At 36.6% G+C, this 22,000-nt stretch overlaps 1 protein-coding gene and 1 pseudogene across 3 annotated transcripts in view; both read left to right on the forward strand.

Moving 5' to 3' along the window:
- The window catches only part of LOC140516607 (E3 ubiquitin-protein ligase Mdm2-like), a 29,058-nt gene extending 14,276 nt beyond the window's left edge, over positions 1–14,782 (forward strand). For 2 of the 3 annotated variants that reach the window (XM_072627613.1, XM_072627614.1), the window contains 3 exons: positions 8,581–8,724; positions 9,170–9,247; positions 13,618–14,782. In XM_072627613.1, the coding sequence (XP_072483714.1) occupies positions 8,581–8,724; positions 9,170–9,247; positions 13,618–14,184 (789 nt within the window). In that variant the 3' untranslated portion in view covers positions 14,185–14,782. The remainder of the gene's footprint in view (positions 1–8,580; positions 8,725–9,169; positions 9,248–13,617) is intronic. The other variant, XM_072627615.1, reaches the window with a different exon arrangement.
- Positions 1–22,000, forward strand: part of LOC140516683 (carboxypeptidase M-like) — a 101,691-nt pseudogene that overhangs the window by 35,300 nt on the left and 44,391 nt on the right.

Consider the following 22,000-nt stretch of genomic DNA (forward strand, 5'->3'; position numbering starts at 1 on the left):
TCTCCTTGGATACTTTTCCTTTCACTGATAGTAGGAAGTTTTTATGACTTATTTTTCTGTTCTTCAACTGGTCTATTGGAACTCAGAGCCTTGATCAATCTGTTGGAATTTGGAACCCTCATTGCTCCGTTCAAACTCAGGCTCCCTTCACTGAACTATTAGAAGCTGGGCTCAAAATTTACCCATTCCGACTTGGATCCCAAAATTCTACCCTCGCTTCAAGGGGCAGGCCTTGTGAGAAAAAGGAAAGGGTTGTAGATTATTGGTGTATGCCGAGCCTGTCAAAGGTCCTTTTTACTGCTAGATTTAGGGGTTGGAGAGAATAAAGACAGGAGGAGTAGGGCAGCCTTCCTGGGTCAGAACTGAGAGAAGGGGGGGGCTGATTTTTAGGGCAAATAGGGATTTAATCTAGGTATTGTGAAAACATTATTGGGGGAAAGAGACATGGGGGCTGTTTGGAGAAGGGGGATGGCAACTGAGGGAAGAATCCATTTTCACTAGTAAAGGGATAAACCAAATAAACCTTGCCTTGAAGTACAGCTGAATTGTTTTGAATAATGACTTGTATGGATTTTTTATGTTTTTACATTGCCACCATTTCAGTTTATAGCTCCTCTTCCCTCCCAACATATATACAATGAGCCCTGCCTTGTAACAAAGAAAAATGGGTAAATAAAACTACTGTCAGCAACTTTTTGACAGTAGTCTACATCATTCCAAACCCACAGTTCCTTATCTTCTCAGAGAAAGAAGAGAAATATATTTATTTTCTCCTTGGGAAGGGGAGGAGCCCATACTGATCGTTAAATTTTTTGTGTTTGGCTTTATTTTAGTGTAGTTTCAATTTACGTTGTTTATCATTTTTATATATATTGCTTTTTGGGCAGCTAGGTGGCACAGTGGGTAGGGTGCCAGGCGTGGAGTTAGGAAGATTCGTCTTCCTGAGTTCAAATCTGACCCCAGACACTTACTAGCTGTGTGACCCTGGGCAAGTCATTTTAACCCTACTTGCCTCAGTTTCTTCCTGAACTGTAAAATGAGCTAGAGAAGAAAATGGCAAACCACTTCAGTATCTTTGCCAAGAAAACCCCAAATGGAGTCAGGAAGAAGAATAGGACACAACTGGACCACAGCAATTTATTATTCTCCTGTTTCTACTTATTTCATACTCTGCATTTCTTCATTATCTAGTGTTTTTTCTCTAAATTTCTCATATTTATTGTTTTTTATGCTACAATAATATATTATATGTTCATGCACCACAGTTTGTTCAACTGTTTCCTCAGCTAAATGGGTCCAGTTTTTGAAACCACAAAAAGTGTTGCTATGATTGTTTTTGTGTATGTGAGAGCTGTTTGTCTCCCTCTCCACCCCCCAGGACTATACTCTTAAGCATTGGGATCTCTGAATCAGAGATTATGAACAATTTAGGAGAATTTTTCTCCTACATTTTATTCCACATTGTTTTCCAGAATGGTTGGACCAGTTTGCAGGTCCATCAGCAGTGCTGTCTTCCTCATAGATCCTCCAGCATTGACTATTTTCATCTTTTGTTATGATGATTTGCTGAGTATGAGATGAAACTGCAGAATTGTTTTCTTTGCAATTCTGTTATTAATAGTGATTTGGAACATGTTTTTGTATGCTTGTTCACAGTTTGTAATTCTTTTGAAAACTTGATATTGACTGCTTAACTATTGGGCAACAGCTCTTTAGATAATTTGTGATTATGATGATAATAGCAGCTAGCATTTACATGGTGTTTTAAGTTTTGCAAAGCATCTTACAGACATCTCGTTTTTATGAACTATTGAATACAATGAATTTTCCCATTGATAACTTCCCTTCTTATGCATGATCATTGTTTTATGATTCAGAACCATTTGGTATGTGTGATTGATTGGTGTTAAAACAGGCTTTTGCATCATCAGGTAATTTAGAACTAATGAATACATGCTGTTGATTTCCAAATGTAACCCATCCCAGTCTCATCCCTACCCAATTCATGCCCAAGCTCATTCTCCATCTGGTATGCCTATCCTACAAACATTGGCAAACTTATTTGATTGGCCATCGGGCGTTATCTAGGCAATATTTTAATCCACTATTTTTTTCCAATTGTGGATTTTTAGACCAGCCTCACATTGCTGTGAGTTTATTTGAAGTTTTGTGTAGTGTTACAGGGGATGATGCAAAAAGTACAGTCATCTGATTAGAAGCATTTGGATAGGCTTGTAATTGATAAGGAATCCTTCATTCAGACTTTATGTAAAGTATATTTTTCATGATGTCTGTTTGCTGTGAGTCTTATGTGATTTTGATATGTGCCTCCCAGATGCACATCTGAGGAGACTTCAAGTCTCCATTGTTTTGTTTTGTTTTTTGAGTCATATTCTTTTAAATCACTGAATAATAGCCAGGCATGATGATGCACATCTATAATCCTTGCTACTGGGGTAGGTTGATGGATCCCCTTGATTTCGGGAGTGCTGAGCTGCAGTGTGGCTGAAGCTAATGGTGTGTGCTAAGTGCAGCACCAATGTGGTCAGCCTTTGGGAGTGGAAGACCACCAGGCCGCCTAAGGAGGAGCAAAGTGGCGCAGGTCGTAGACGGAGCAGAGTGAAGCTTCCATAACAGTCGGTTTTGGATCAGGCTTGTTTAGTGGCTGCTGTATGTTCTCCGTCTTGGACTGGTTGAGGAGACCCATTCTCCAAAGAAGAAAATCAGTGAAAAATAAATAGTGGTGTATTCTGTTCTCTGTATCTTTGAGTCAATAGAGTTGACTGTAAAGTTGTGGTCTTTTGTAGAAAATTGTCTAAGAAAATAACGCTTAAATGGTTTTTGTGGAGGTTACTATTGATGTGAGCATGGACTGTTGTGACCATTTGAATAAATGGGGTGCTAGTTGCTGCTGTTTTCTCAATTCCCTCCTTTCCTTTCTCCCCTACCCATTTTTGCTTTTTGTTTTTTGGGAGCAGGGTAAGAGCAAAATCCGTAACTTTTTCAGTCTTTAGGAATCTTCACCTCTTTTGATTATCTGCTAATTGATCCTTGAGTGCTTCAGGAATTGTTTCCTGTAGCATGGATTTTTTCTGTGTCTAATTGGCCATTTCTAATGGCTCCCAACTTGTGGCTTAAGTACAATTGTCACTTCTTCACAAAGCCTGAATTGAATATGATGATTTCATATCTTTTTCATGGGAATGATATACTACCATAAAAAATCCTCACAATTCTGCTATTTTACTTGTGTTTGATTCCATCTGGTTTTATCTGCAAATTCATTCAGGATGAACTGGCTTAATCTGGATCTCACAACATCTTTGTTGGATTGTTTTCTTAACAACTTTTCATTGTTTTGAGGTAATACTGCTTGTAGTTTTCCAACATTTTTCTGTAGTTTTACAGTTGAGTTTGTATTCAACTTGTATTGCCCTTGGCTGCCATTTGAGGTGGTATATACCTGCCAATGAGGTAGTATTCGCTGGTTGAAATACTTTATGGGCTTTTTTCCCCCACTTTTTTGTTGTGATGACTGTTGTACAGGAGTTGAAATTTTAAGAAATGTGATTAATGAACTTCTGTGAAGATGGAGGAGTAAAAGATCCATGGAGAACCTTCTCAGTATCCCAAATCAGCCAAAAATTGTGTCAATAAATGCCTGAAAGGGTGAAAAACACTATCATTTTTCAAGAGAAAAATTTTGGGGGAAAAAATTCAAGGCTTAATAAACATGAGAAAAGGTTCTGATACAATCAAAATGAATATAAGAGTAGAGACATAAACACCAGACAAATAGAATGTATAAAATACAAAACAGAAGCATTAATCTTTTTAGGACACAATGGATATTGGAACAGTGGATGTAGTAAAGGAATTTAAGGAAGAAATGAATTTAAGAAAAATGCCGTGGAGGAGCTGAAATAAAATGAAAAGAAACTGAATGAGAACTTTCCTGAGATTTCTGAAACAACAGCTTAGAAGTATCTGAAGAAAAAGGTAACATGTTTAAAATAGAATTATTTCCCTGGAGGACAAAATTGAAGAAACCAAGAAAGGGAAACATGCTCAAAAAATTTCACAACTGGACAAAGATTTAGAACAGTTGGATAAATTGTATCTGGAAGCCAGAACAAGGCAAAAGAATATCAGAATTCTCAGTTTCTGGAAGCTGAAGAAAACAAGATGACGTTCTGGGAAACTATATAGGGAAATCTGAGAATATATTGAAAATGAGGGACAGATTATAAGTTAATGGAACAGTTAATCCTAAGGTAATCTTGCCTAGATACATCATTGTTAGACTTCACGACTGCCCTGATAAAGAGATGATTTTGCAAGTCACTGAGAAAAGCATCTCATACCAGAAAACATCAGTTTGAATTATATAACATTTCTAGCAAAACAAGAAAAAGGACAGAATCTGAAATAGTTTAGTTCTAAAAAATTAAAGCTATAAAATTTCATCCCAAATCCAGTTTAGTTTTCCATTTGTGCTAAGTTTCTAATAGAATCTTTTTGAAGACAAAAAAGGTGGTCATTTTGAGTCTACGGGGATTTCAAGGATTTGTGGAGGAGAGAGCCAGTCTTAAGGCAGCTTTGCAACAAGAAGGCAGATCATCGTCAAGGTATGAAAACCAAAGTGAGTTTTACAGTTTAACTCAATGTAATCACTCTAGGGAGATCGTTTTAGGGGTGAGGGAGAAGGGAGGAGGGAAGAAGAGAAATTGAGTATAAGCATCAAAGGTGAAGAAAATGGAGAACAAACAACAAAGAATAGGAAGAGAGGAGAAAGGGTAAGCACTCTTAATACTGATCTCAAAGGGGAGGAAGAGGGAACTGGAATTTTTAGAAAACTAATAGAACTTAAAGAGAGCCTGTTTGTTGAGTGCGATTGTTGTGTGTTAAGGTTGGAATAGGATTAAAATGAAATAAGGGCAATTTTATCCCTTTTACCTAAATGCTAATAAAATATAATTAAGGACAGACCAGAATTGAGATGAGAGATTGGGCTAGAAATGGTGATATCCAATTTCTTAAGTCTACTTTATATGTTCTGGATTTGTAGGAGCTACTGTAATTGTATGCAGTGTCTATACCTTTATCCTTTTTGGATGCTTACTTCAGCCTCTGCTCTATCTGGTCAGCTGATTCCACAGACAGCTGATTTGATGTGATTTGTTTCCTGTCTGTTGAAAAATGGCAAATTTAAATTTTTAATGTTTCTTGCCCTGTTTAGTGCCTTTCCGGCTCTTCTAAACGACTGTACTTAAGATTTGTATGAGAATTTTTAGGAGTCTACTTTCACTTTGGCTTTTAAGTTTTTTGATCATAAGCCATATTTGCCAGTGTAGTTTTCACTTTCTACCCGTGTTCACTTGTGTATTGACGTTGTTGAATTTCAAAGTCTATATTGATTTATCTTGAAGAACGTTGTCAAGTTCTTCAGTAGAATTTCTCTACTACTCTCTGTAGTAGATATTGCGACATGAGCTAGTTATCTTCATGGTGGTATATTTGCTTATGTTGATTTTGAGAATCTTTTGAAATAATTTGAGTATACAATGAAACCAAACACAGCCAGCTTTTTTATTGATAAGCTGCTCATCCATGTAGTTGTGACCTCTTTTATGTATTCTATTCATATTTCATAGTTAGAATGTCAAAGTGGATGTTTTCAGTTTCTCCCACTGATGTCAATTTGTTGGGCATTAGACATAAAGCACAATTTTTTTCTTGCCAGATTGAGAGTCTGCCCTTTATGTCCTATGCCAAAGAAAGTCACATAGGCAGCATACTTCATTAGGAATAGGAAATGCCTACCAGCTTGCAAATAGATAGTGAATTGAATGCATGTCGTTTTGAATCTTTCCCTTTTAAAATGCTTTATAAATTCTAAAAGCCGAGTTGCAAAAGAATATTTGAGAAATAATACTCAGCTCAGTTATAAAACTGCAGAGATTAAAAAGGTATACACAGAGTTCTTCAGTGAACCATTGTTATCTTTTTAAAATCTCTGAATAAAAAGATATAAGGATGTTCTTTCCTTCTGGTTCTTTGTTACTAACTAAAAGCACTGTTGTCAATATTTTTGTATATATGAGACATTTGGAAACTGTTGATTCCTTTTAGTATGATTGACATATGTAGCACCCACCTTGTAGCTGAGATACAGCATTTCAGATAGCGTAGAAAATAATATATGGTTTTAAATTGACATCTAAGAATCACCTTACGATTCTGGCAATAATTGAAGTACAGTAATCCAGTTTCTAGCTTAACACATTTATGTATTATTTAAATGTTTTTCTTCCATTCCTTGGTAAGGTAGGTATCTAATTAGGCTGATCTATTAAGGTGGATGTTAGCTGGGGAGAATCAGCAAACTCATCCTACCTTGAGTTTGGTTACTCCTTTTTTCCTTTCACATGCGATCAGCTGTAAGTCCAATATGCAGGCCAGTCTCCTGAGAAGCACTTCTTTAACATTTCTTAATTCCTGCCTTTTCTTAAAGAACTTAGGGAATAATAGCAAATGTTTTGCTGCCCATCTTCACCTTTACCCTCCAGTAAAATAATGAGATTAGAGCATAGCAGCATTCTTTCCTTGTTATGCATTTAAACCTTCATTTCTACTTCCAAAATTTGTAGTGTAGAAAAGGGGCTAAGATTAAATTGCCTAAAATATTTTATTCTCTTAACTAAGGGCTAAAATTCTCTCAGTATGCAAGAAGTTTAAAAAGATTATTTCCTCAAACTCTCTTTATATGGCTACACACTCAAAATTTGTAACCTGGCTGGAATCATTTTTGTCAGGGAAAAATTAGAAGTGAATTCTAACTCATCTGTATAACAGACAAATCATAGTGATTCAAAAGGGCAGGGGAGGGGAGAAGAGAAAAGAAGGAAAGGCTTTCTTTGAGGGAGGGTTGGTAAATTCATTGGTTGGAATTCTCCCCCAAGCTAGGGAAATGTGACATCAGTCATGCTGGCTACTGAACTGGCTGTCCTCACCTGCTGCACTTAGGACTGGAGCTGTACAAACTTGGTACTATTTTCATAAGTGCCAGTGCTATATTATTGAATTATAGCTACTGGTGCCATAATCAGACTGTGTTACAAATGAAGAATGTGGACTTCTAATAGCATATGGCCATGTAATTATAATCAAGCTTCTAGAGTGTCTCCGGCCACATCTGGATGATTGATTAAAGAAGTGGTATGCTGAAAACAATTACCCATTCCACCTCTGCCTTCTCTGGGATATGGCAGCATCCGCTAGGGACTGGCTGATCATCTCATTAAAGTATTTTCTTTAAGTGTGATCCTTGCATTTTCTGTGCAAAGATTCAAAATCCGTGGAAGCTGTGGTGGTTAATGAGTGTCATATAGTTTCCATTGATTTCTTCAAGAAGATGTTACTTGCATTTTTCATAGTTGATAGAATTGAGAAGCACGAAGGGACCTTAGAAATATTTTAGTAGACCTCATAATCCAGATGAGGAGACTGAAACCTAAGCAGTTAAGTGATTGGCCTACAGTCACTCGGTTGTTAATGACTGACCTAAGATTCAAACTCAGTTTTTCTGACTTCCAATTCTTCACACTCAGCTATGTGACTAGATCTCATTCCACAGTAAGGGTCTTTGTCACACCTGCCTTGGTTAACAAATTTAATAGCTCTTTGGCTCAGAGTCCAAAAACTCATCTTTAAGCTGTACCTTGTATAAGGCACATAATACTGATGAACATTAGTTTCTCCTGATTTCTGAAATGTTCAGAGATAGCTGGGAAAGGCAATTGTCTCAAAATTGAGAACCTTTAGCAGGATTTTTTATAAATAGTCTCAAATTTAGACTATTTTACATAGCCAGTTATTTGTATTTTCTGGGCAAGCCCTCTGGTAAGTGCTAGAATTATGTGAATTGGACCATTCTTTTACCTCTCCAAATTCAACCTGTAATCCTATTTATTAAACTGTATAAAGTTTATGTTTCTAAGTCAACAGATTAAAGACCCAAGTGTGCACAAGTCATGTGCTAGTTCTGTGGGGGAGGCAAGAAAGTATAGAGGACAGTCTTTGTCCTCAAATACATAATCTTTTGGGACAATTAGATAGTACATCTGTAATTCAGTAATTCAAAGGAGACAAATAATTTTCAGATGTGTGATTGGGAAGGTTTTCCAGGAATATGGAACTTGAGCTGACCCTCAAGGACTGTGGAGGAGTGGGATGTGGTTGGGGAGGAGAAGAAGGAAACATTTCAAATAGGAGGAAAGGTTAAAGCAAAGGCTTGGAGGTAGGGACAGTCTGCCTGGAGAGGATGGTTCATTTTGAGGTTATCAAGTGTAAGAAGAGCTTTAAATATTAGCGTTTTTGAAGGCCTGGAATGTCAGGATAAGGAGTCTAGGTTTTGTCCAATTTTGTGTAAGGAAATGACAAAGTTTTTTTGGAAGAATTAGTTTGATGTGCTGATTGGATTTTAATGTGGGGGTGGAATTGGACAAGTAAGGGAGAGCAGTTAGGAAATTGTGGATCGGTTTTTTTTGCTTGAGTTAAAATTCCTTTTCTTTTGTTTAGGATATTGATACTGGTGTATTAAGTGAAAATTCAGATGATTCAGTTTCAGACCAATTCAGTGTTGAGTTTGAAGTTGAGTCTATTGATTCAGAAGATTATAGCCACACTGAAGAAGGACAAGAACTCACAGATGAAGATGATGAAGTGGGTTTTTTTTTTTAACATACCTGCTTAAGAAATAAGTGAAGTGTTTTCGTTGTTTTTAGTGCATTCTGTACAGCAAATTGAAATGTTAATCCCGATTTTTGAATGTATTGGTTCATTTAAAATTCCAGAAATTTCTTTATCTTTGTCTTCATCACCCTTCATGCATGAAAGAAAAGTCTGTTTACCTTGTAATTCTGAGAGGTAGCTAACACAAGCAGTATCATTCTCATTTTGTAGATAGAAGTTTAGAAAGGTGAAGTTACTTGCCCTTGGCAAGTTGCGGAGCCTGTCTGGGCTCTGCTCAGCTCCAGTGCTGTGCTTCTGTTTGCTTGTGGGTCAGCTCTTCATTTTCGAAACTCCACTTCTAGTAAATCTAGGGAACTTGTTTAGATAAAATGAAGTAATAGATTGGTATTAATGGAGTTGTTGGGCCTTGTTTTAGATATCCCAGGTAACCTTATATCAGGCAGAGGATAGTGACACTGACTCGTTTGATGAAGATCCTGAAATATCCTTAGCTGTAAGTATAAAATTCTGATTTCCTGCGATACAAAAGCAAATGACAGTGAGATGTGAATTTAGAGTAGGGTTAGAAAAGTATATCCACTTTGTAAGAAGTAAAAAAATTTGTGGAATTTACTTTATTTTTAACATTACAATATACATTAATGACTTAAGGCAGTCATCTGTTGCTACATATATGTTGTTTATTGGAATGTGATTAATATTTTTTTGTTAAATGCTCACATTTATGCCACACACTTAGGATTTCCTGTTCATTAATTAACTGATGTTGAGAAAGATTTTGTTAAACTATTGTTTTAGCTTCTTATTTGGTTAATATTGCTAGTTATACTTTCCTTCTAAGAATAGATTAGTAGTAAAGTGTATTTTCATATGCTAAAGAAGAGAAAAGATTATAAAATCAGGTATACACCATAGGGATATCTGTGTTTACCTGACTTTAAATACTCTCTTTGTATGTAGAATAAGAAAAAAGGTTAAAAAAGGTGGCCTGGTTGCTACATTTTGAGGACAGAGGATGGCAGGGGGATGACACAGCACTCAATATCCTTGTGCCAAACAACTTCTGAGGAAGATTGTCCCCCCATGGTGAACTTAGGGAAGGATGTGGTGCAAGGCCTGGATGAGTTGTGATGTGCATTTCTGTTAGAGGGAATGTCCAAATCATTGAGATCAAAGGTATTTGAGAATTGTAAGAACACCATAATACTGTGTGACTTGAAAAGAAAACTTTAAATTTCATTGTAATGTTGGAAGACAAAAACTAGAAAATTAAAATGACTTCATAATATTGATATAGTTGAGGTCAAGTTGAGTAAGCTGTTTCATATAACATACTGTATATAAAAATTTTGAAGTACATAGTCACATAGTAGATCTAGCAATAGTTTTATCTCATCCTAACAGAAACAGTAACATATACCGTTATGATTTTAAAAGAACTTAGTGAAAACTATTTTCTAACATTCTTTTATGACTTCCATTTTAATATTATAAGATAGCATTGTAGACACTGGGCATGCTTGGTTTTGTGAGATGATGTGCTTTAAAGTCCATTGGTGTCAGACTAAATATAGGGGCCACCGATTTCTACATCAAGATCCCTGTGGGCTACTTATTGACTTATGTTACCTCTGTTTTATTGTATTTATTTATTTTGTAACATTTCCCAGGCACATTTTATTCTGGTTCCAGGAAGTGCTTGGAAGCGTTGTGGTGCATCAGTGAACGCTGTGTTTGATGCCTCTGCTCTGGTCTTTAAGCCTGACTGGTCAAGAATTTTGCTTTCACCCATCAGTTATAACTGCATTTGACATTGTTTGCATCATTCTGCCGTTATCTCCAGCTTCTCTTCAGACTGAGCCTTATTGGTTTGTTAGTGACTCAGGGTTCAGGTTTTTTTTTTTCTTTTAATTTACATTGTTGTAGTTGTATGTATGGTTCTACTTATCTGTTTGTATCATTTTATGCAGTTGTTCCTAAGTTATTCTCATAGTTACTATTTCTTATTGTGTAACACTGTACTATTACATTCATGTACTGCAATTTAGTCATTGTCCGTTTGATGGACACTCTGCTTTACCATCACAAAAAGTGCTGAATATGAATCTATATGCTGATCACCCTACTTTTCTACCTGTACCTCATACTGTTTCCCTTCATGGACTCAATGCTCCTGCTAAACTGGATTATTTGGTATCTCTTGAACGTGTCTTGTACCTCATTGCCTTTGTTCAAGCCATTTTCTCTACCTAGCATGTCTATCTAGCTAAGTGACTCAGTGAATAGAGGGTTTACTAGAGTCAGGAGGAACTGAGTTCAAATCCATTCTCAAACACTTATTAGGTTTGTGACCCTGGGTAAATCACCTAATCTTTGCTTTCCTCAGTCTTCCCCTACTCTAAAATAGGGATAACAAATAGCACCTACCTTGCAGAGTTGTTGTGAAGATCAAATGAGAGAATATTTGTAAAGTGCTTAGCACAGCCCCTGGCGTATTGTAGGTGCTGTATAAATGCTTATTCTCTTCCCTTCCCTTCCTCCTCACTTTTGACTTTCTACCTATCCTTTCCAATTCAGTTTAGAATGCTCATCATTCATAAAGATTTTTCTAATTTCCCCTCAATGACTTTCTCCCCTCAAATTTTACATAGCATTTGGTTATGAAATCTTTCCTTAATACACAAGTGTTTTATGTACTTTTTTGCATTCTAGTAGTATGTATGTCTTATGCCTCTACTAGAATAGCTCTGTGAGGGCTATGTTTTCTCTCAACTTCATACCTTCCTCAGGATCTTGCACAATGCTGTGTTCACTGTTAATACTTCACTTCTTAAATATTGTCTGTTGTGGAGGCCTTGGAATGGTGGGCTGAGGAGTCTGGACTTTTATGTTGTAGGTAGTGAAAACCATTGGATGCTTTTGAATAGGGAAATGACATGAGAAACACTGGCTCTAATGTGCAGGATGGATTGGTGGAAAGCTCGTTTAAATCATTTCATTACTCTAGATAATAAAGATCCTGAATGGCAATAAGAATGGGAAGAATTTTTGGATGTTGTGTTTCAGAGGAAGTATGAGGAGACTATAATGACTGAATTTGGGGGTAGAAGGAAATGGGGGGAGTCAGAGGTGGTTCCACTCCTTTGAGAGTTTGGTATTATTAGCAGAAACAAAAGAGTCAGGAGGGAAGGTTGCTTTTTGTTTCTCTCTTGCTTCTCTCTTTGACCCCATCTCAACAAACACCAAACCTGCAGACAAAGCGTTTTACTGAAACTTGTTTTCTGTATTGTTTCTCATAAGATGGTAGTGAGGGACCTTCACTAAAATCCTAGCTTAATGTCTTGTTATATAATTCAGGTAATCCTGAATTTTCAAGTTATTCCAGTGAGACTCAGACTTTTTAGCAAATTTAGTAAATTCCTACCAAGGTGAGAAGTCTAGGCCAAGTGAAGCACTATTAGTCTGTTCTCTCAAGATCAACCCAAGATCTCTCAAGATCAGAGAAGTTTATCACCAGAAGTGATAAGTTGGAAACCCTGTGCTAAGGTGCAGCATATGTACGTCAATACAGTGAGAATATGCTCACATGAGTGAAATCATAGATCTTCGAGGCATAAGAAACAAGTAAAAGTTAAGCTTAGTGTTAAGAAGAGAGACTGCTGAATTACTATGGCTTCTTTCTCTAGTTTAGCTCTCTAGAGCTAAGCAGTTGACAAACTTAAAGATAACAGACTGTTTAGTAACCTCTGTACCCATTCCAAAATATTTTCTCTTCCAAACGTATGCTTACTAAATATTTTCGTTTCACTTTGTCCCTGAAATGACTACCAGGGATTCGTTTGAATTTGCAAGCCTTTTGAAAAAAAATGGAGCTATCACTCCTGGGAGGTTTGCTGAGGCTCAGAATTAATTTCTTTTAATTTAGGTTTTCTTCCTAACACAGCTTGATATTTGAAAGAAGACTTTTGTTTAGAGTGAAAGGATTATAGGTAATTTGGGGACATGAAGAACATTGGCGGGCACATATGAGTTGAGGATAATATAAGGAAATGCTAAGGGGGAATCACATTAGGATACATAGAGGGAGAAATGAGAGAAAGTACAATGGTAATGAAGATGTCAAAGACAGGTTTCATCTAGGGTTAACCTTCTCCACAGGGCAAGAGAACTAGAGGGGGATCCATTAGATGATTTTCATTCATAATTCCAGCCATCCTCTCAGCCTTTTCCACCTCTCCATTGTTCAGTGTTCTCAATATCTAGTATTATTAATTAGGCTGTATTATAAAGTAGACTTTTCTGAGTTTGGCCTGGGAACCTAACTTCTGTTTCTAGCAATATTTCTATGAAGACATTCATTTTCACTTTCAAAAAAACCTGATTTGTAAAATAACCAAAATCATTTGTAAGGTGGGAACTGGCTACAAATGTAAGTTGGCTAGTTTCCTATAAATTGCATTAATCTCTATTTTACAAAAAGGGGGAGGGGGGGCAATAGATAAAACAGATTCTTCTGAATACTACCCAATCAAAATAGACATGGTAGCAGATGGTTCCTGACAGTTACGGATAAGGATGGATTCCTATTGAAAAAAGGTCTACCACTAAGAGAAATAGAATGCCTCACGTCAGAATCTCCAAAAGGTGAAAAGACCACTTATCCACAATTTCAGGTTTCAGGAGAAGTTGCTAAGAGTTAAAGATGGGGTAGAATTTGAAATGTTTTACAAAATAAGCTACCAAATCTTTTTATTGCAAAACCTGATTTTTACAAACAAACTGAATAAATTGGCATGACTAGCATTGTTATTTCTGGTTATTTAAGAACTATTGAAACTAGTTCTACTTCTTTTTTCATTGCAGGACTATTGGAAGTGTACTTCCTGTGATAAAATGAACCCTCCACTTCCACCACATTGCCATAGATGCTGGGCTTTGCGAGAGAATTGGCTTTCTGAGGGGAAAGGTGACGTGTCAGATAAAGGCAGACTAGAACGCCCCACACAAGGGGAGGAAGAGGGCTTTGATGTTCCAGATTGTAAGAAAAATAAAATGAATGACTGTCAAGATTCATGTGTTGAGGAAAGTGATGAAAAAATAGTACAGACGTCAGACTCCCAAGAAAGTGAGGATTATTCTCAGCCATCGACATCTAAAAGTATCATCTGTAGTAGTCAGGAAGATGCTGGAGAATTTGAGAGAGAAGAAGTGCAAGACAAAGAAGCAAGTGTGGAATCCATTCTTCCCCCTAGTACAGTAGAGCCCTGTGTCATCTGTCAGAGCCGACCTAAAAATGGATGCATTGTTCATGGAAGGACAGGACATCTTATGGCATGTTTTACATGTGCTAAGAAGCTGAAAAAGAGAAATAAGCCTTGTCCAGTGTGTAGGCAGCCAATTCAGATGATTGTGTTAACTTATTTTCTCTAAATGTGATGTACTAAAAATGGAACCATGTATGAACCTTGTGTATGAAACTCTTAAAGAATGTTCACACGACTTGTGAACTTTATTTAAAATTTTATTTTTGTACGTTTTTTTTCTGGGATGACTTCTAATCCATATTAGTTAAATCTCATGCAATTTACTTTTTGGAAGAATTTTTTTATTCTCTTCCTTTGGGAAAAAACATTTTTATTACTATTTTTTCCATTTTTGCATTTTTATTAGTTTTCATTTGTATTATTTATAGAGGCAGCCAGGTATAGTGGATAGAGTGCAGGTCAGATACTACATGGGACACTTACAGCTCGTTTGACCCCGGATGAATCATTGAACCTCTTTGTGCTTTAGTTGGTTCCCAAAACTTATGTGCCAAGTCAGATCATTTGAGAGTAAGTCATAAACACTCATACTGGGTTATATTGAAACTATAGATCCTTTACTGTTTGCATCTGTTAAGAATCACTAGTTATTTTGAAGATTGACTTTCTTTTTGTTAAGTAATTTCCTTATCTACTTTGGGAGTGTGAAATTTTTTGAAAAAATTGTGTAAATAGTAAATTTAATAAATATTATTTAAGTTGTATACTGTTGGTGAAATGTGGTGATGATTCATGAAAATGATTGTTTTTGATTTGCAAATAAGTTCAGGTTTCTGATTCTTTGAAGTTTTATCTGTCCTTACTTCCAAGAATCTTAGGAAAAATCTCCTAGGAAAAACCTGATAGTTTTCATTTGTTATTTAGAGATCTTTTTATATTGCATAGACAAATACAAAAGAAAGGGTGGCTTTATGTTTTTTAGAGCCCATCATAGTTCTTTTATAAATTTTTAAAATTTATTTGTAGTTTACAACATTCAGTTCCACAAGCTTTTGAGTTTTAAATTTTCCCCTCTCCCCCAAGATGGCATGCAATCTGATATAAGTTATATATACATTCATATTAAACATTTTCACATTAGTCATGTGGTAAAGAAGAATTAGAATGAATGGAATGAGCCACGAGAAAGAAGAAACAAAACAGAGAACAAATACTATGCATTCAGACTCTAATTCCATCTCTGGATGTGGATAGCCTTTACCATCATGAGCCTTTTGGAGTTGTCTTAGAACCTTGCATTGCTGAGACTAGCCAAGTCTATCAAAGTTAGTCAAAATACAATATGACTGTAACTGTACATAGCATATTCTCCTGGTTCTGCTCCCTTCACTTAGCATCAGTTCATTTAAGTCCAGGTTTTCCTGAAGTTCCCGTGCTCATTATTTTATAGCACAATAGTATTCCATTACTTTCATATACCACAACTTGTTCAGCTGTTCCCCAATTGATGGCAATCCCGTCAATTTCCAATTCTTTGCCACCACAAGAAGTTGCTGTAAATGTTTTTGTACATGTGGGTCCTTTTTCCATTTGTATGATCCCTTTGGGATACAGCCCTAAAAATGGTATTGTTGGGGCCATCATAATTCTTTCTATACTCCTTTGCCACCAGGACCATACCAGGCAGGTCTTTTTAAGGGCCTCAAGTACAATGTAGCAATGCCCCTTTGGATGAATGATAGCTTACCCCAGACCTTTTTCACACTTCAAATTAGGATTAGAATTGGGAAAATCTGTTTCTACCAAGTTGAACATAATTCAGATGTAACTCATTATGTTATCTTAATCTGGACATATGGCCCCAGGTGGTGTCTTGGTTTCAACAACCAGGTCCAGTTTTTAAAAAAAATTCAGGAATTACACAAATGAAAGCATGTTCTTAAAGAATCTTTTGGTTTTTTTAGGCTGTCAAAATATTTACTAGATGTAGTTAAACCATTGGTACATGCTTGAATTTAATGTTTTAAAAGTTGGGGACATCAGTCACAATTACATAAAACTGATATTAACATGAATTTCTGCTCTTCCATGCAAATGAAGGTGATCCATTTTTAAGATTTTGCATAGGGGCACCTCCAAAGCAAATAGATTGTGATTTGTTTTTTTTTGGAAGCAGATTTACCTTCACAACTATTGTTGCTTAGTTTGTGAATTCTTCGAACTGCAGATTATTTGCTGACTGGAAAGCTAATTTAAATTTGAAATTTTATTGCACCAATTTAGGTGACTAATGTGTTTGTGCAAGTTAAGATAAGGAAATAAAATAAACTGGAGTCCATTTCTGTTTGTATTGAAGACTGGTAGTGAACCAGATAGCTGTACATCTGGATCATTTCCCTAGAATGTCTGCTCCAACTCTTGCTCAGACTGGGCCTACTCAACCCCCGTGGCTGCCCAACCTGGTGTGTGTGACAATGCTGTTGAGTCCAACTTGGACTGGAATCAAAGTGTTGCAGCTTGTACCACTCAGTGGTGCTGCCCCATGCTGGGCTCACTGTTGGTGATCACTTGCTGTGGTGCTAAAAGTGGCAGTTGTGTGTGTATGTGTTCGTCCTTTGTTACTGAAGAAGACCATGTCATCAGAGAAATGATGACATGACTTGCACTTGACTTTGTTTTGCGTGAGGGAGGGCTGTGCACATCACCAGCTTCACTGCCCCTCCAGAGCCATCTGAATCTAGTGACTAGATATTCATCAGGATGATTGGAGATGACCCAGGATGAGGCAATTGGGGTTAAGTGACTTGCCCAAGGTCACAGAGCTAGTGAGTGTCAAGTGTCTGAGGTGAGATTTGAACTCCGATCCTCCTCACTCCTGCATTGGTACTCTATCCATTGCACCACCTAGCTGCCCCAGGATGGGATCAAGAGAGTAAATAAAGGAGTTGTTCCAAGCAGGAAGTATCAACTCATGTTTTGAAACCAGAAGAAAGTCAATTACAGGTCAACAAGCATTTATTAGAAATGCCTAGAACGTCGTTCCCCAATTGATAAATGGTCAAAGGATATGAACAGGCAATTTTCAGAGGAAGAGGTTAAGGCTATCTATAATCGTATGAAAAAATGCTCTAAATCACTGTTGGTTTGAGAGATTCAAATCAAAACAACTCTGAGGTACCACATCACACCTATAAGATTGGCAAACACGACAGAACAAGAAAATGATAAATGCTGGAAAGGATGTGGGAAAGTTGGAACACTAATTCATTGTTGGTGGAGCTGCGAGCGCATCCAACCATTCTGGAGAGCAATTTGGAACTATGCCCAAAGGGCTACAAAAATGTGCATACCCTTTGACCCAGCAATATTGCTACTAGGACTATATCCCCAAGAGATCATAAAAATGGGAAAGGGTCACACATGTACAAAAATATTTATAGCAGCACTCTATGTAGTTGCCAAAAACTGGAAGTCAAGGGGATGTCCATCAATTGGGGAATGGCTGAATAAATTATGGTATATGAATGTAATGGAGTACTATTGTGCCATAAGAAATGATGAACAAGAAGACTTCAGAGAGGCCTGGAAGGACTTATATGACCTGATGCTGAGTGAAAGGAGCAGAACCAGGAGAACTTTATGCACAGCAACAACCACAGTGTGTGAGAGTTTTTTCTGGTAGACTTAGATTTTTGTAATAACACAAGAACTTCTTACCAAAAAAAAAAAAAATCCCAATGGAGGATCTCAAGGCAAAATGCCTGCCACACTCAGAGAGAGAAATATGGAAGTCACTCACATATTGTAGCAGATTATGTTTGTGTATGTGTATGTGTTTGTGTATCATGTTCTGATTTGTTATATGATTTCTTTCATTTATCTTAGTCTGACTACATAGCATGACTATAGTGAAAATATACTCAATAGGAAAGTATATGTGGAATCTATACAGAATTGTATGCAGTCGTGGGGAGGGAGGGGGGGAGTGGGGGGTAGGTGGGGGGGATAAAATCACAATTGTATGGCAGTGATTGTTAAACATTACAAAATAAAAAAAAAAAAAAAGAAATGCCTAGAACAATTCTAAGTGCTGGGGATACACAGAAAGGCAAAAACAACAATCTTTCCCCTCAAGGAGCCAGCAGTTCAATGGGAGAAAACATGCAAATAAAAATGTACATAGAAAGCAGAAAGAAGAAAATCATGGTGTTGTGCCCTCATCTAGGAAAACTGGAACCACTTGCAGAAGGTAACATCTGAATTGAGTCCTGTGCCAGACAGGCAGCTACCCTAAGTGATGTTGGGCAGCAGTCGGGCTGCTGGGAGCAGGGTGGCGAAGCAGGCAAGGACTGGATAGGAGTGGGAACTGTATTTAAAGGATCTTGGCCAGGGTAGCATTCAATTCGGTATTCATTTGCTAAATATTTTGATTTGCACAGCACTTTTTTAGACAGTGAGAAGATATGTTGAAAAATAAAAGTTTCTCTCTTTAACGGACTCTACAGTCTAGTCCAGTGGATGAGACAGGTACACTATAAGTTTTAGTGCAAATTAGCATGAGAGATTGGACATGATAAGGGTATCTGAAGTGCATTGAGGATTCTAAGAGGTATAAAACTGTGAGAGCATGGGTGGGTGGGTATTGGGGTGGGGATGTAGTCTGATGTAGAACCGAGCATTGAATGGATTAAGGAGAGAACTGTGAAATAAAGCTTTAAAGTTGGAGCTTACGCTTCATTTAATCTTTGATTTAGAAGATGTATTTCCAGACATTATGGAATGGCCTAGGAGCATTATTATAAATGTCTGTCACCACTGTTGGTACTGTGAAATAATTCTAAACTCCTAGGACTTACTAGAATTAGTGGGGGTGGGGTTGGATGCTGAAGACATGGGAGTTTGCTCTATTTTGTTTGATGCATCATGCCTCTCAGCTTTCCCTGACAGCTTTAGATTGCTCGTACAAAGTAGTATTCAGTGATAATATCTCCAAATTCTTTTCAGGGTAATTTTTAAACATGAGAAGTTCTTATTGATACAAAAGCTAAGCTGTAAGCATCAAATGGTACTACTATGGTTTTTTTTAAATGCCTGCATAAATTTTTGAATTTGAAATTTTGGTACAGGAGACTGTTGGAAAAGATGGAAGTGAAATTCACATTTAAAAAAAAAAACTTGTTACTACAGGTATTACTTGATGAAGATTCAGTTATCTCTGCATGCCAGTAGATAGTGGTTAAACCACAGAGGGCAGAACTAAGGCAGGACTAGGGATGCCTTAAAGGATGGCAGATTTCTATTTAACAGAAAGGAAAATGTCTTGACAACTAGAGTAGTCTAAAAGTCAGACTTGACTACCTGGAGTTGTAGTGAGTTCTTCATGGCTGGAGATGATGCTTGAGCTTTGTAATTCCATGACTGCAATATAAAATGGTCAAAAAGACATGTGTGTATACATACGTGTGTATGCATGTACATGGTATGATATGTATGTATGAATACAAACATATGCACATACACAGTTTAGGCACAGTTTTTTTGTTTTTTAGAGTCATTTATTAAATATTTACCAGCTTCTCTCTCTAGACATAGCATGATATGAATTGGGCTAAAATGGGATTGTAATTGACTTGAAGCTAAATACAGTATGCTTTAAGAAAATTAAAAAAAATTTTTTTCCATTAAAGTTATCTTTCCTCCCACTTTCCCCCTTCAGAAAAAAAAGAAAAGCAAACCTTTTATGCATAGTCAAGCAGAACTGATCTTGCATTGGTCAAGTCCAATAAATAGGTCTCAGTCTGCACCCTAAGTCCATCACCTTTCTGCCAGGAGTTAGGTAGCAGTTTCATCATAAAGTCCTCTGGAAGTGGGTTTAGTCATTATGTTGATAGGAGCGCTTTAAGTCTTTCAGACTTGTCTTTACAATGTTGTGAATATATAATTTTTTCTCCTGGTTCTAGTCACTTAACTTTGCATTATTTCGTAGAAGTCTTCCTAGGTTTCTCTGCAATCATTTCTTTTATTATCCTTTTAATATTTCTTATAGCACAATTGCAATTCCATTATGTACTCATATACCATAATTTATTCAGCCACTCCTCAGTTGGTGAATATTTCCTTAGTTCTTAACACAAAAAGGATTGTTGTATTTTTGAACATTTGGGTCCTTATTTCTTTTATCTCTTTGGTATATGGACTTAGTGGTCATATTGCTGGATCAAAGAGGATGCACAGTTTAGTAACTTTTGGGACTTAGTTCCAAAATACTTTCCATTATGACTGATCTGGAAAAAGTTCTACCAATAGTACATTAATGAACTTGTTAACCTCTCCAACATTTGTCATTTTCTTATATATTTATATTCTTTTTAAATTTGGAAAAATTAACGCTGCTTTCCTTAAAAAGCTATTTTTAATGCTTCATCTTTAACTGTGGATTGGACTGTATGATTTCGGGGATGCCTTCCAACTCTGATTTTTTGTGATTGCAAAAGAAATTTAAGATCTTTGCTTACAGGAAGAACATATTTTCAGTGGTGTCTTGGACTTATCCATTGGAGTATTCTACCGGCCCCTGAAACTTATAAGGTCCATCTTGACTTAGATTCACTGCCCTAGCCAAGCTGAGAAGCCTGTCAAAATTTGAGTAAGGATTGAACTAAATCTTGTTTGAGAGTCTGTGATTCCACACCATGCATATGCCTAGATTATTCTTACCTTTGCACCTGTCTTTGTGGAATTTCCTTTCTCTTTGTCAAATCATCCACACTGTTCACTCCTTTCAGTCTTGTCTGACTCTTTGTAACTTGTGGACTGTAGCACACCAAAATTGTCCATGGTGTTTTCTTGGCAAAGATACTGGAGTGCTTTGCCATTTTCTTCTCCCGTGGATTAAGGCCAACAGATTAAGTGACTTGCCCAGGGTCACACAGTTATGTCTACACACAGCTGAGTATGCACTGAGCCACCTAGCTCTAACATTAAATTCATCTATATACCTACTTCCAAACTAGGTTGAAAATTACTTCAGAAATCTTCTGTATATATTTGTATTTCTCCAACTAGATTCTTGGGGCCTAGATTGTCTTCTCTTTTATCTCCATTCCAATACTCTCTATATAGTAAAGACTAAATAAAGGACAGAGTAACAGTATAATTTCTGACCTCAGATATTTGAAGCATGCTAACTCAATAGCACTGTGCACTTTTCTCAGAATGATAATTAAAATTATCTTACAATAATTAAAAAAAAAACTTGTAGAAGTAGTCTTTCAACAGCACTATAAATAAAGTCCAAAAACAAATAAATAGAACAGAATAGAGATTCCAGGTGCCCCACCCAATACACTTTAGGATAAGGGGAAAAAATCCATTATTTCACAGATTATTTGGGAAGGCTGTTTTCATGATGGGTGGGAAATGAATTTAGACCTATATCTCCTAGATATCTACCTTGATGATCTCCAACTGAATAATATAAAACATGTAAAAAAGAAATAAACAGGAAATATTAGCAACATCATAAATGTTGGATTATTTTGAGCATTTTTTTAACAAGAAAAACATGAAAGTACCACTGGGGAAAGTATGTAAAATTTGTGATAAAACTTTCATCTTAACTATATCAGGAACTGGTAAAAATTTTCAAAAGCAATTCCTAGCCTCTAATGGATAAATAAATGGTCACAGATTTTGAACAAATAATTCTTAAAAGAAAAAAAATGGTAATCTTTGAAGAATTTAAGAATTTTAATAAAGATGCAAATTGAAACAAATTTGAGTCATCATCTCACATTTTCCAATAGGCCCCCCAAAATAAAAGCAATGAAATTACTAGTCAGACTTACTTCTTCATTGCTGGTGGAAAACTGAAAATAGAGAATTTTGAAGGGCAGTATGCTGTACTAGCTTAAAAACAATTGTACTTCTTGACCCATTCTTTTGTTGACAATATACAACTTGAAAGTATTTTTTTGTAACTA

This window comes from Notamacropus eugenii, chromosome Y, assembly GCF_028372415.1.
Source record: "Notamacropus eugenii isolate mMacEug1 chromosome Y, mMacEug1.pri_v2, whole genome shotgun sequence".
Classification (NCBI taxonomy): domain Eukaryota; kingdom Metazoa; phylum Chordata; class Mammalia; order Diprotodontia; family Macropodidae; genus Notamacropus; species Notamacropus eugenii.